At 61.5% G+C, this 12,932-nt stretch overlaps 1 protein-coding gene across 2 annotated transcripts in view; it reads right to left on the reverse strand.

Moving 5' to 3' along the window:
- Positions 1–12,932, reverse strand: part of SCUBE1 (signal peptide, CUB domain and EGF like domain containing 1) — a 129,492-nt gene that overhangs the window by 43,285 nt on the left and 73,275 nt on the right. Inside the window, exons 6-7 of one of the 2 annotated variants that reach the window (XM_065924160.1) lie at positions 9,183–9,299; positions 6,459–6,548 (exon numbers count right to left, since the gene is read on the reverse strand). In XM_065924160.1, the coding sequence (XP_065780232.1) occupies positions 6,459–6,548; positions 9,183–9,299 (207 nt within the window). The remainder of the gene's footprint in view (positions 1–6,458; positions 6,549–9,182; positions 9,300–12,932) is intronic. The other variant, XM_065924171.1, reaches the window with a different exon arrangement.

A 12,932-nucleotide genomic window follows, 5' to 3' on the forward strand; every position in this document is an offset into this window, starting at 1 on the left:
GGAAGCCTCCTCCCTGGCCTGTGACTCCTGCCTTTCCTCTCTAAGTGGAGGCCATGGAGGGCAGGCAAAGGGGGCTGGCATGCGGCCTCTCGCTTGAGGCACACCCTCAGGAGGGAGGGCTCAGGGCCATATATCCACTGAACAGGAGATGCGGGGGGCTTGGTGGGCGGAAGCAGCCTCAGGAAGGTCACAGGTTGGTGACCGTCCCTTGGTGCCCTGCGGCCCCTCCAGCCAGACTTGGTCCCCGGAGTGCCAGGGACCCAGGCACCAGGCTCCCTGGCTCTGCCTGACTCACAGGGGAGCCGTGGGCTAGTCCCAGCCTCAGTTTCCCTGCCCGGGGCCAGCAGCGCCCTGCCACCTCTTCTGACTGGGCCTGTTGGGCACCTGCTCCTCCCCTCGTTTGACCTCTCGACGTAGCTAAGTCGCCACATCCCGCCTCCTTCCACTAGCCCTGGTGTGTGTGTATGCGTGAGTGTGTGAGTGAGACTGTGGACATGTGTGTGACTAAGCTGAGGGCAGGAGCTCAGAGCCTCACCTGGGACCCCGCTGACCAGCAGCGCTGGGCATCAGCTCAGGGACAAGGGTGAACACAGGTTCAGTGCCTGGGGCTCAGCTCTGGCTGGAGGAGGGTGCCTGCCTGGCCCTCGGGTCCCACCCTCCATCTCCCTCCAGCTGCCCACCACCCTTGCTGAGCCTGACCTGGGGAACTGCCTTGTGTCGCCCACCTCCCTCACCTGGGGTCTGCCTGAGCCCCTTCCCACGGCCAGGCTCATCCAGGCTCCGGGTCCCGCCCTTCCTCTCCGGGCCAGACACCTGTCTGTGTGAAAGAGGAGGCAGTGAGGTCCTGCTCCTCCCTGGGCACCTCCTCCAGGAAGCCTTTGTACCTGCTCTGAGCCAACCAGCTTCCCCTGGGCTCCGGCCCTGAGCAAAGCCCTGAGCGGTGGTGTCCCCAGAGGCCATCTGGCCTGGCCCCCATCGGGGGCTCCCAGACTTGTGACAAAACAGGTGCTGGTGGGAGAGGGGCAAGCTGCGGGGATGTGGGCGGCGGGGAAGGTCCAGTGAGGTCTGGACACGCCTCTGCCAGGTGGAAGTGCACAGGATGGGCCCTGGGCACGTGTGCAGGTGACACGGCCCGCGGATGCAGGACGCCTGCCACAGGCTGCGTGTGCAGGGCCTGAGGGGCACGTGGAGGTGAGAGAATGTGTGGGTCTGGGATTCGGGGTGGGAGGAGGGGGTGTGGGGCGCAGGTTAGTGAAAGGACCCAGGGACCTAGAGATGGTGGCTGCAGAAGAGAGGTGGCAGGCAGGTGACCCAAGGGGACAGAGGAGCTGGGAGGCTGGGGAGGAGGCGTGCGAGGGTCAAGACTGACCTCTTGGGGCGGTCACATGTGTGGTTTAGGAGGCTGGGGACAGCACGGGGCTTGGTTTGCGCGCCCGCACCAGCTGCTGCTCCTGCCATCGCTGCACCCTGGCCGTCTGCCCTGGGCCTGCCGGGCCTCCAGCCCTTGGTCTGCTCCTGGGGCGCTGCCAACAGCCCCCATGCCTGAGCACCGCCCTGTCTGGGCACAGACGGCCCAGCCCGGCCCATCCTCGGGGTCCCCTGAGCCCAGCCAGGGAACGCCCAGCCCCGTCAGTGGAAGGGGAACCTGGGTGCCCTGCCCAGAAGCGCAGAGGGGCAGGGAGCTGGGCGGCTGCCAGCTGTGGGGGGTGCACGGGGAGGAGTGCCTGGGTCCCTTTCTGCACCTCGGTTTTCTCACCGGTAAAACGGGAATTACTTCAGCGCCAACTGTCAAGGTGCCCGGGAGGCGAGGCTGTGGACAGGGCAGGACCCCGCGGAAGTCGGGGCTCAAGGTCAGCTATGCCATGGTCACTGGGCCTCAAACGTGGGTGTCTCTGCTGTCCCGGGCTTGCGGGGGCCCTTCAGAGGCCAGGCTGTGAATGTGTCTTCAGCAGGGCCGAGTCCACCCGGCTGGCTGCCGGGCCGACACACCCGAGCTTCATCCCGAGCCTCCGGCCTGCTCGCCTCCTGACTGAGGGCCCAGGGCCCGGGAGAGTTCACGGGCCTGGACCCTCGGCCCAGACCCCTGCTCACCGATAGCGTGGCCCAGGCTGGGTCTCTTCCCCACTGAGGGCCTGACTTCTTCATCTGCAGAGTGGGGACAGCTGCCTCGCAGGGTTGTGGGGGGACTCACGGGGGCTGACCGGGAAGCAGAGGGCGTGCGCTGAAGTGTGCCGACCGCCTTGGGGGGCCGGGGGTGCTCACCGCTGGGGAGACTGCAGGGGCTGCCGGAAGACCCCTGAAGGGGGCGGGGACAGGGCTTAGGGCCCCACCCGTGGCTCCCATGCTTCCAGCCCCTGCCCTGTGTGGGGAGACTGGGGGTCCCGGGGTAAATCCAGGGATAGCGCAGCGGTGGGCTCTGCGTCAGTGGAGCTCGCAGCTGACCGATGAGCTGGAAGGGTCTGCCCAGCCCGTTTGGACGTCCCTGGTCAGCAGAACCGCACCCCCTAAAGGGCTGTGTCATAGTCCCCTGTAACCCCCCGTGGCAAAAAGACTTTGCAGGTGTGATTGAATTAAGCTTGAGATGGGAGGTTGCCCCGGCTTATCTGGGAGGGCCCCAGTGTGGTCACAAGGGTCCTTAGAGGTGGAAGCGAGAGGCCAGAGAGAGAGGTGTGGAGATGCAAGCAGGCTCAGAGGGGTGCAGGGCTGCAGGCTCTGCAGATGGAGGAACGTGGGTGGCCTTGGAAGCCAGAAAAGGCAAGGACATGGATCCGTTCCTAGAACGTCCGGAGGGAAAGCGGCCCTTGCTGACACCCGAGTCGAGTTTCTGACCCACGGGAGACAGTGCACCAGTGTTGCCTGAAGGCACTAAGGCTGTGCTAACTTGTGAACGGCAGCAACGGGAAACCAATCCGGCTTCTGGAAACCAATCCGGCGTCTGCTCCGGGCACACTTGTGGGAAAGGCGCTGATTCAAGCCCTGGAGCTGACAAGTCTGACTCCCAGGGTCCCGTGAGTCTGGCGGTAAGCAGGGCCCCAGAGGCCCGGGGTAAACTGAACTGCGACTGAGACGCTTCTCACGTTAGTCAGCCGGATTACGGAAATTTACCCCCCAGCCCCCAGATCCAAACATTTTACCTGATTTTAATGGGAATCTAAAATTGGTTACATCCTTGAGGCCTCTTTCCACAGAACTCTGCCTGTTCTTAGCCTGGGCTCAGGGACTGGGGGTAGCCGTCAAAAGCAACTGTTGGGGGTGACTGAGACCCCCAGGGTGGAGCAGAGCCACCTGGCTCTGAGTGACCCCAGCCCGCTGCCCTTCCGGGGAGCCCCTGAGGACCGCAGCCAGCCCCGGCGTGAGGGAGAGGCACTGCTGGATTTCGGTCGGCTCGTGGGTTCGGGTTTCAAAACTCGGGACCCCTGTGCCCTAAACGGCAGGCCCTGGGGAAAGAAAGAGCAGGCTCCCAGAGAGGAACTGAGAGGCTGAAACGGGGGAAAGGGCCGGGGTTTTAGCTCCGACAGTTTGTGTCCTCTGAAATTTTTTGCTTCTGTCCTGGTGTTCTCGGCTCTTGGTGTTCAGAGGTGAGACTGCTAGTTCAACAACTCGCAGACGTCTGAGGGACTTGTGACCTCTGCAGTCTGGGCACAAAATATGTCTGAAATAACTCTAAGTCAAAGAGCCTACGGACGCATACAAAACCTGAATGGTCCATCTCCACCTGGGGAAGGCGAATCGGGGCGGGCCGCCTGCAGGGAGGAGGTGGGCGCTTACCCTCTCTGAGACACAGAAGGGGCTTCACCCTGGGCCTACTGCTGACATGAGGTCACCGCTGAGGTTGGCGAGCCTGGGCCTGCGCCACGGAGCCCCTCGGGGCTGCCAGAAGCAGCCCTGCGCCCACTCGCTTCTGGAGGGGCAAGGGAGGCCCCTCTCCCAGTCCTGTCTGACCCACCCTGAAAACAAACTGCGGCCACACAGGCAATAGTCACACCTCAGGGCCGGAAGACACCTGCCAGGCCATCTTAGTCACCAGGAGACCGCAGCACACGTGCCCGGCTCTGTCTGAGGGGGCCAGCAGACCACGCAGGGGTATTCCGGACCCTAGCCTTCTCTCAGAACAGCCCCTTGCCTCTGTCCTCCTGTGGGCCGTGCGGCCACTGCAGCTGTCAAGAGCGGCCGAGGGTCTGCCCTTGCCATGGAACCCCTCCAAGTCTCATCGGCTCCTGAACAAGCGAGCCAGTTCCTTCTCCCCTGCCTCCTCCACACACCTCCCTGCACCAGGATCTAAAATGGGGCTCGAGCAGGGCCGCCAGCCGCGGGCTCCACGCTCCACGCGGAGGCCGGGCTCTGAACCCCACGTCCCAGGTGTGCTCGGACCAGCAGGGCAGGGTGGGGACGGCCACCTCCCTCACTTTAGGCCACTCCTTTCCTCTGTTCATCCAGTCTGGGAGCAGCCAGGCCCCAGTGGGCTCTACTAGGTGGGCCTGCAGCCCAACAGGCTCCTCGGTCTGTACCACCCTAGGCTGTTTTCCGAGGGGACCTGTGAGAAGAACCGTGAGCTCTGGAAGAAGGACGGCTCGAGACGGCGCCTTTCCCGGGCGCTTCTGAGGATAATCACCTAGTTCTGGGCGTGCAGTCTTGGCTGTGGGCCCTTGTCCCCCTGTGGCAGGTACTGTAGAGAGACCAGAGGGGTGGGGTGGGGGCGGTCTCCTGCCTGGGGGGCCGGACGGGTTCTAAGGGCGTGGGGGTGCATGGACACCATCAGGTGGGCAGCCAATCAGCATCCATCTTGCCCCCCAACCGGTGCAAGGGGTCAGGCGAGGGGTCCCCTGACCTGCCCCCCAGGCCTGGCTGCCTGTGTGCCCAGGGCTCGCCTCCTAGCCCTGCCCTGGGACCGGGCTCTGGGCTGCTCTCTCTGCCAACTCTCACCAGACACGGATGGGGGCCTTTTCTCCACCCACCTGTCTGATGCTGACTCAGCTCAGCCCTCTTCCACCACCATCCTTTTGCTGGGAGGGGGGGCCTGGCACCTGGGAGCCCAGCTCCTGGGCACTCTGGCCTCAGGCAGCAGTGCCCCCTGTCCTGCAAGTGAGGCCTTGGGGCCGGGCCCTCTTGGGCCTCGGAGCACCAGCAGCTCGCACGTTCCTGCCACCTCCTCCTTTCTGAGCACCGAGCACCTCATTTCCACAGCGCTCACTCCCCCCTTCGCGCAGGTGGGAGTGGACAGGCCTGGCTGCTGGAGCCTCTTAGCCCACCCCTTTCAGCTCGTCCCAGGCCACCCAGAGGGCCCAGGTCAATGAGACAGCCCCGCACAGAGAAACTGCAGAGCACGGGCTTCCAGTCTGAGGCTCAGTTTCCTCCTCTGAGACTTGGGCAGTGTACCACCTGACTCCACGGTTCCCAAGGCTGCCGTGACCTAACCAGAGTGCCACCCCAGGCGACCCAGCAGCTGTGTTCCTAGTTCCACCTGGGGGCCAGCAGCCTGAGAAGTGGGGCACTGACAGGCCAGAGGGACGAACGAATGGGGAGGCAGACGGCTCTTCTGGCCTGCAGACTGAGCTCGGCTGAAGACCGGTTATTTTCTCCTTTTTCTTCCCCTGCCCGGCATCAGCTGCCCCAAGCAGCCCCAGGTATTTCCAAGCGAGACTCCTTACAGTCTGGATGCACGCGGCTGGGGGGCATTGCTCAGAGTGCAGCTGGCCTCAGAGACCCCCCAAGGCAAGTAGGGGCCCAAGGAGAACAGGGGAAAGTGGGCTGAGACTGCCAGCCCAGCGGGTTTGGGCTGCGGTCATTCACGGGTCTGGGGAGCTTGGGACCAGAAGGGGATGTTAGGTGACCCTAACTGGTCCTCCCCTCTCTGGGTACCAGGTTTCCCAACTGCAAAGCCAGCAGGGTGGACTGGACGCCCCCCAGAGCCCGCCGCCCTGGACCTAGACGTGGCTTCTCCCCATGGACGTGGCTCCTCCCGGCGAGGAGATGGATAAGGAGGTGCCGTCCGAGCCCCTGCTCTACACTCACATCCCACTGCTCCTGCTGCTTTGCCGATGCTGGGATCCTAACTGCAAACGAGGGCGTTCCTGCGAGGAGAGGGGTTCACAGCACACATCTCCTTACACGCAGGGGCCCCTAGACACTGGCTCTGGGTTCTTTTCGACAAACACACAGAGAAATACACGTGTTCGATGAAGGGTAAAAACTTTAAAAAGGGAAAAGTGAGTTCACATCTGGAGCAGAGCCCCCCACACTCACACGTGGCACGCACGACCACACACGTGTGGGCACACCACACAGACAGCCCCCACGCATGCACACTCACAGGCCACGTGCCAGTACAACACTCATGGCCTGATGCACGAGCACGCACACAGACGCCCCACACGCTGGCACGTCCCACCCACACACACACGCACACGCACACACACAAAAGTGCAAGTACAACAAAGGAAGTGGAAGAAAAGTGTTACCCATGAGGAGCCGCCGTTTCACCCGCTTGTCCACATCAGCTACTGACGTGGCATTGAACTGAGAGCGCTCAATTGCAGCCTCATCCTTTTCTAAAACACAAGTAAGGGACAAACACGGAGCCGGTGGTTAATGAGAGCCCACTTCCCGCCTCTCGGCGTGGCGCACACACAGCAACGCAGCGTGAGGGCGGCGCGGCGTCCTCGCCGAGGGGCTAACCCCAGGAACCTCCAGGTGGCGTGTTCGGGGCCGGGCCGGGGTGAGGGCAGAGGAGGGGTGGCCACAGCAGGACACGGATGGGACTCGGCCCATCTGCAAGCGACACGCACACAGGAGGCGGCTGAGTTCAGAGCGGACTGGCCCCACGTGCGGAGGGCCGGCGAGGCGGGCAGCAGCCGCCCGAGCTCGCGAGGACGCAGGCAGGCACAGACACCCGGCTTGGGCTGGAGAGGCAGGCTCAGGACAAGGGACAGGACAAGGGGAAAGCGCCGTGAGGTCCGGTGATGGATGCGCCTGGGCGGCAGACACCCCGTCTCAAAGGTGTGAACGTGGGTCAGACACTCATGCAAGATCGAGGACGAAACGTACAGGGGAACAGACACACAGACACACTCGACAGTGGACCCAACCGGACAGACACAGAGAAACCCAGGGGTCTATTTGGGCAGCGCTGGTTGCCTGCTTGTCAATGGAGGACTGGAGCGAGACAGTGGAGTGCTCAACGGGGGGCTGCAGGGTGGGGGTGGGGGAGGCGGCCGCTTAGGAGTGCGCAGAGGGAGACGGCCGGGTGCCCGGAGCTGCCCGATGCTTCCCGGAGAGACGCTCGCGAGGTTATAGAGGGCTTGTGCGTCTGTGCTCGGTGGGACATGTAGGGGGATACCTCCTCCCCTCGGAGGAGGGTGGGGGCCCAGAGGAGCAAGGAGCAAAGGCAGGTGAAAAGTTCTCTGGGCCAGCAGGGAGCCAGGGCCTCTGAGCCGGAGCTGGGCCTGGAAAAGGACTTCTAAGGAGAGGGGAGGGGCAGGGGAGGGCGGGGAGTCATGTTAGAGAGTAGATCCAAGCAGGGACTTACACATGCAGCAGACATTAAAAGATTTAAAAAAATAAATAAGAGAGGATGAGCCAGGTGGACAAAGACAAGGTGTTAGACGAGGCTGGGGAGCGTCTGGCCGGCAGCGGTGGCTCCGTGGCAGGCGCAGGCGCTGCGGGAGACCCCAGCAGACGAGACAGGAAGGGGGCCCGGCGGCCCAGGAGAGCCCCCAGGGCGCAGTGGGGACAGGGAGAGAGGTGGGAGGGAGGTTCTAGATGGGATCAGGCTGCAATAGAGACACTGGTCTGAGACCGGGTTTGGCTTTGAATTTTTTTGTTTGTTTGTTTTCTTTTGGTTGTTTGGTTTGATTTGGCTTTTGGCTCTGAAAATAATTCATGAAGGTCAGTTATCAGACAAGACAGGCAATCAGGGACCATCACCAGAAAAGCAGGAGGAATGAGATTAAAATGAAACCAAAAACGGCTGTCTGAGAGGAGAGACCACACAGAGGAAGGGAGAACCACGCAGGCAGCAGCACCTGGGTTGAGAGCCGGGGCTGGGGACCTCCGACGCCCCTCCGCCCGACTCCCCAGGGTACAGGGCGCAGTCACAGGGCGCAACAGGCTGCGACAGCAAGCCGCCGGGCTTCCTGGCTTTGCTGGCTTGCCAACCCTTTCCTGTTACTCGAAAACCCCTCAAGAAACACCTTTCGAGCTGATGATAAGAAAAGGGACTTTTTTTTTTTTTTTAAATGAATACAATAACTGACTTGTAGCAAGTTTCCTAAGTTTGCCAGTGTTGAAGAGAAAGAAGAGGATGAACTCTGGGCACCAACTTTGAGAATCCTCTTTTTCTCAGTTAAAAAAAAATTGGCTGTTCTTTTTGAGTGAGGAAAGAACTTACTGGCGATTATAACTTGAGATGATTGCAAATATTCAAGCTTCCCCTTGGAGATAAGGACCAGGAAGAAGCAGGGTGACAGAGTGAAATTGATCCTCCTGTTAACAGGCGGGGTGATGGGAGGGGGCGCCCGAGAAGAAGGGACTTTGGGGGTGGTGGGTGGGGGGCTGGGGAGGACCAGGTCTGGTGAGAGGCCCCGTAGCTCGGGAGCAGAAAGCAGCTAAAAATCACCCAGACCTGACCGGGGATTCACACCGGCCCTCTCCCAGGTGTTCCAGACAGACAAGACTGAAAGCAGGTTCTGAGAAAACCTCTCGGTTTTCCAGATGCTGTGGGAGGCAGGCTTGCACCACGCCGGGGCGGGGGTGGGGGGCGCTGTTACGAGGGGAAGGAGTCTCTGGCGTGTCTCCCATTAGGGGAGGACACCCCCGTGCTTCTGGAACAGAAGCTGCCCTCCAAGGTGCACACACTTCCTCCTCCCCGCTGGCCACCTGCCTGGGGCCACCCCCACCCCCCCAACACCGAGGAAGAGGACCCTCAGGAAACCGGCAGCGACAGAGCAGAGAGGTGCCTGGTCCCGGGGGCTGGACCACCCTGCCGAGTGTCTGCAGGAAGCTGCCCCTGGGGACGCCCGGAGCCAGCCCCGCGGGGCCCACGGGCCGTTCCTTGTCTTGTTTCCCGGAGCTTCCTCCCTGGAAACCAGGACATGGTGTCGGGCCACACAGTGGGTGGGAGGGGGAGTGTCCCGCAGGGGCTGGGCGGCGTGGGGTGCGAGCGCCTGGCGGGGGCGCCTACTCACCGATGCACGTCCGACCGTCTGAGTGCAGGGCGTACTTATGGTGGCAGCCACACGTGGGGCCCGTGTCCGCGTCCTCACAGCTGTGCTGGCAGCCTCCGTTTCCATAGTTACAGGTTACTAGTGAGGCCCCGCGTGCACATACGTGTGTACAAACAGAACAACAGAAACGATTAGCTTATTGCTGTTGGCCATTTCTTTCAAGGGGTCGGGGAGGGGCGTGAGGGTGCGAGATGATGAGTCAGGCACAAACTTCCCTGGACATCAAGCCCCTCTAGGCGGGTGGACAGAACCGCTCACTCCCTAGAGGGGCCCTGGGGAGGGACAGAGAACGGACTCTGGGTCATCTGGGCTTCGGACAGAGCACACAGCGGATGCACTCAGATGGTGTTCGTTGAAAGAAAGGGATTAAGCGGGACGATTTTACCCTTCCTAGGTTGCAAAGGGCACTTTAAGACAGCCAGTCTGGATGGGCCAAAAGTCTGCTAACATGGGCCAGACATGAAGTGGTTGGGGGTGGGGGGTGGCAGGCCCCTGTGAGGGGTGCTCATTTCTTCAGGTTTCGAAGACCTCTCTTTCCTCGTCTGTGCCTCAGGGCGTGTAGAAGGATATCCCCATGGACGCCTCTTCTCGCCAAGTCCCAGCATCCCCCTCAATCTCTATCCATCCTGAGCCCTAATCCTTCCAAGGAAATGTCCGAACAGACAGATCATGTCTGCATTAAGGTCATCTCACATGCAGTTTTGAAAAGGACCTTTAATTCCAACATGTCACATAGCGTGCAGGGTCTGTGGCCTGTGGGAGTTGGTGCCCTTCAGCCCAGAATCTTAAAATGTTTCAGAGCATCGGCACCTGGGGTGCTGAAAAGGGGGCTGAACAAGCAGGAGCCAGTCTGAAGTAGGGAAAACGGGCAGTTTGTTTGCTGTAGAGAAAACTCGACTGTTCTCTCCTTCTAGGGTGAGGGATGTGGCTCAAGGAGACCCAAGGCCTCCACGGGAGGGCGTCTTGCTGCCCCTGATTTACCACTTAAAGATGGCAGGGTGCCCGCCACCTGAAAGCAAATGGTCCACTGCGGCCCTGAGGACGCGGTGTCTTCCTGGGGACCTTAACCGTTTGTCCAGCACTGGACTTACACCCTGAATTTATTTGAAAACTTCAATAATGATCAAGTATGCAGAAATAAATCTCAGACCAGCCACGGTCAAAGGGGCAGAAAATTCCAAATGGGCAGAGCCTGAATGACGTCCCATCAGGTGAACCCACGAACAGGGCTGGGGCTAGAAGGTGGCAGCTCCCCAGGGAAGGACTCCGGGCGATTCGGAACTGAGTTCTGTGGCTGCCTCTGCCAGGTCCTCCCTTACCCAGAGAACAGCATGAAGGCTCCGGGGCTTCCAGCCTGGGCGACGCTGGCCCTGACAAACTGCACCCAGCCAATCTCCCTGCCTGGTGAGGACGGCGCAAGGAGAATGAGTCCTGCTCAGGGTCCCGACACTGACCCCAGTGACCAGAGGCCCTGGTGGGCCACCTCCCCCACAGGGAACGTCACGACCCTCCAAGGGAGGGACCCAACTTCTGGGGTGACACTTCGAGGACATGCAGACTGCTTCGGGAAACAGCTGGGGCTTTCTCCCCAGGCCCTCTGGCCCCACTGCATGGGAGCATCTCTTCTGGCATTCCCCGATGCCAGCAACCTGGACTTGGGGCCTCTCGTCTCTCTGTAGTGGAGAACCCTGGGGGAAGCCAAGGCCCCAGGGGCTGCCACTTAACACGGATCTCAGGTGAGGGCAGAGCCCCACCTTGGGCTGGATGTCACATGCCTTTCCAGACTGAGGCAAGCCCTGTCAGGGTGGGCAGGGGTGGGCCCATGAGGAGACAGTTCTTCTAAGCTCTGGGTTCCAGGAGACGGACTGCACCCTGCCAGTGACTCTGCAGAGGACTCAGGCCTGTCTGAGGCCGCTCGGGGACGGAAACCTCTTTCTCTTGCTCCCTCTGCAGGGTAAGCCTATATGACTCACAGACCCCACAGGCTGAGCTGTGGGTACCCAGAGAGTGGCCAGCTCGTTCGTGGAAATAAACACTGGAGCCCTGAGCACTGGTCACACCAGAGAAGGACGGAGAACACCTCCGCTGGCTCTGGAGGGAGGAACGTTTGGGCAGAGCTCCTGCGGTCCCAGCTCACAGTGGCAGGCTAGCCCCGGACTCATCCCCCAGCCCAATTCCACATCTAGAATTTCCGGGGCCTCAGGTGACCTCAAGGGTGAGTGGGACGTCTCAGAGCTGACTTTACGCTAATCCTTCCACATTAACCCCACAAAAGACACCAGAGCTGGCTGGGTGGACGGCCAGGGTGCGGTCCCTCTGAAGGAGGGCTGTGGGGCGGTCACCCACTCCTTGGCTCGGGGTGGGGACTGGTCTCTCCCAATACCTGGGCAGCACCTGGCCATCGAGCAGAGAGGCAGGGCTGCCATTTGCTTCAGCTGAAGTTCAAGGCTTGAGCTGAGCTCTTCTCTGCTGGGGATGACGGAGTCTTAGCCGTGCACGGAGCCTCCTTGTCCCTGACCTCCCAGACCCGGTTCGCCCCTCAGGAGATGTTCTCTGAGCAAACCATCCCCTCGTAACACTCATCCCACACAGAACTGGAGGACTAAGTGGCCAGCCAGTTGGTCCCAGCCCCTGCCTGGGGCCCACAGCTCTGCCCCGGCACCTAGCTCAGGGTTCGGCCAGGGCGGGCTTCAGCCAGTCTTGCTGACTGAAGGAGTGTGCTTCCCTCACGGCCAAGCCTGTCACACAAGCCTGCCCATGCCACATATGCTGGTCCTTGGCCTTTGTCCCGAGGGAGCTCAGAGTAGCTGGTGGGGAGGCCTGGGAAGCTAGAGTTAGACCTTTTCTACTCTGCAGGTTGCTGGGTGGCAGGAGGCTTCTCTGCAGCTGCAGGGACTCAGCTGGTGCAGAGGACAGGAGGGCCTGTCCGGAGCCCCCAGGCCGCAGGCGGGCTTTTCCCCACCCACAGGGTCCCTGATCGGTCCCCCTTGGGGACAGTGTACATGCTGGTCACCGTGATCCTGCAGGACTGATTAGGAGAGGAAGCCTGCTCCACACCTGGGACCAAACCTGGGCAGAAGGAAGTGGCCTCACTCTGGGGAGTCAACGAATCATGAGTGGGACAGGAGCACAAGCTCCCTGCTGGCGGACTGTGATACCTGTGGGTTCCCCCAAGCTCTGGGTGACTGAGGGGAGCGGAAGACAGCTGAGAGAGGCCCAATGGCTTAGGATGACAGGCCGGCGGAGGCCTGCTGCCTTCTCCACAGAATGAAGAATGGGGAGAAAAAGGCTGTTTCCTTTAGGAGGGTGGTCAGCCTCAGTCTCCTGGTTCAGGGGCCAGGCTGGGCGCACTCTCAGAGAGCTGGACCCAGGCTCCTCCACGCCACTTTTCTGCAGCAGAAAGCGGGCCTTTCTCTGGCCGAGATGGGCGGCGCCCACACTGGCCTCCCACTCTGTCTCAGAGTCGGGGCAAACATCCCGTCACCCTGGCCGCTGAGTGAGCAGAGGCTGTGCCCCGCCACTCCCCAGGCAGCGCCGGGGGGCTACCCTGTGGCCAGAGCTTGGAGCGGCGAGTGAGTCCACCCACCATCCTACTTCATTTGCTGGGGAGCTGGGTGGTCACATCAAGAGGCCGGACTACGCTCGAGTCCTGCAGGCTGACCTCCAAGCTGGTCTGGAAGTGGCACCTCTGACAAGGGACTTCGTTCAGTC

The sequence above is a fragment of the Muntiacus reevesi genome, chromosome 1, assembly GCF_963930625.1.
Source record: "Muntiacus reevesi chromosome 1, mMunRee1.1, whole genome shotgun sequence".
Lineage (NCBI taxonomy): Eukaryota > Metazoa > Chordata > Mammalia > Artiodactyla > Cervidae > Muntiacus > Muntiacus reevesi.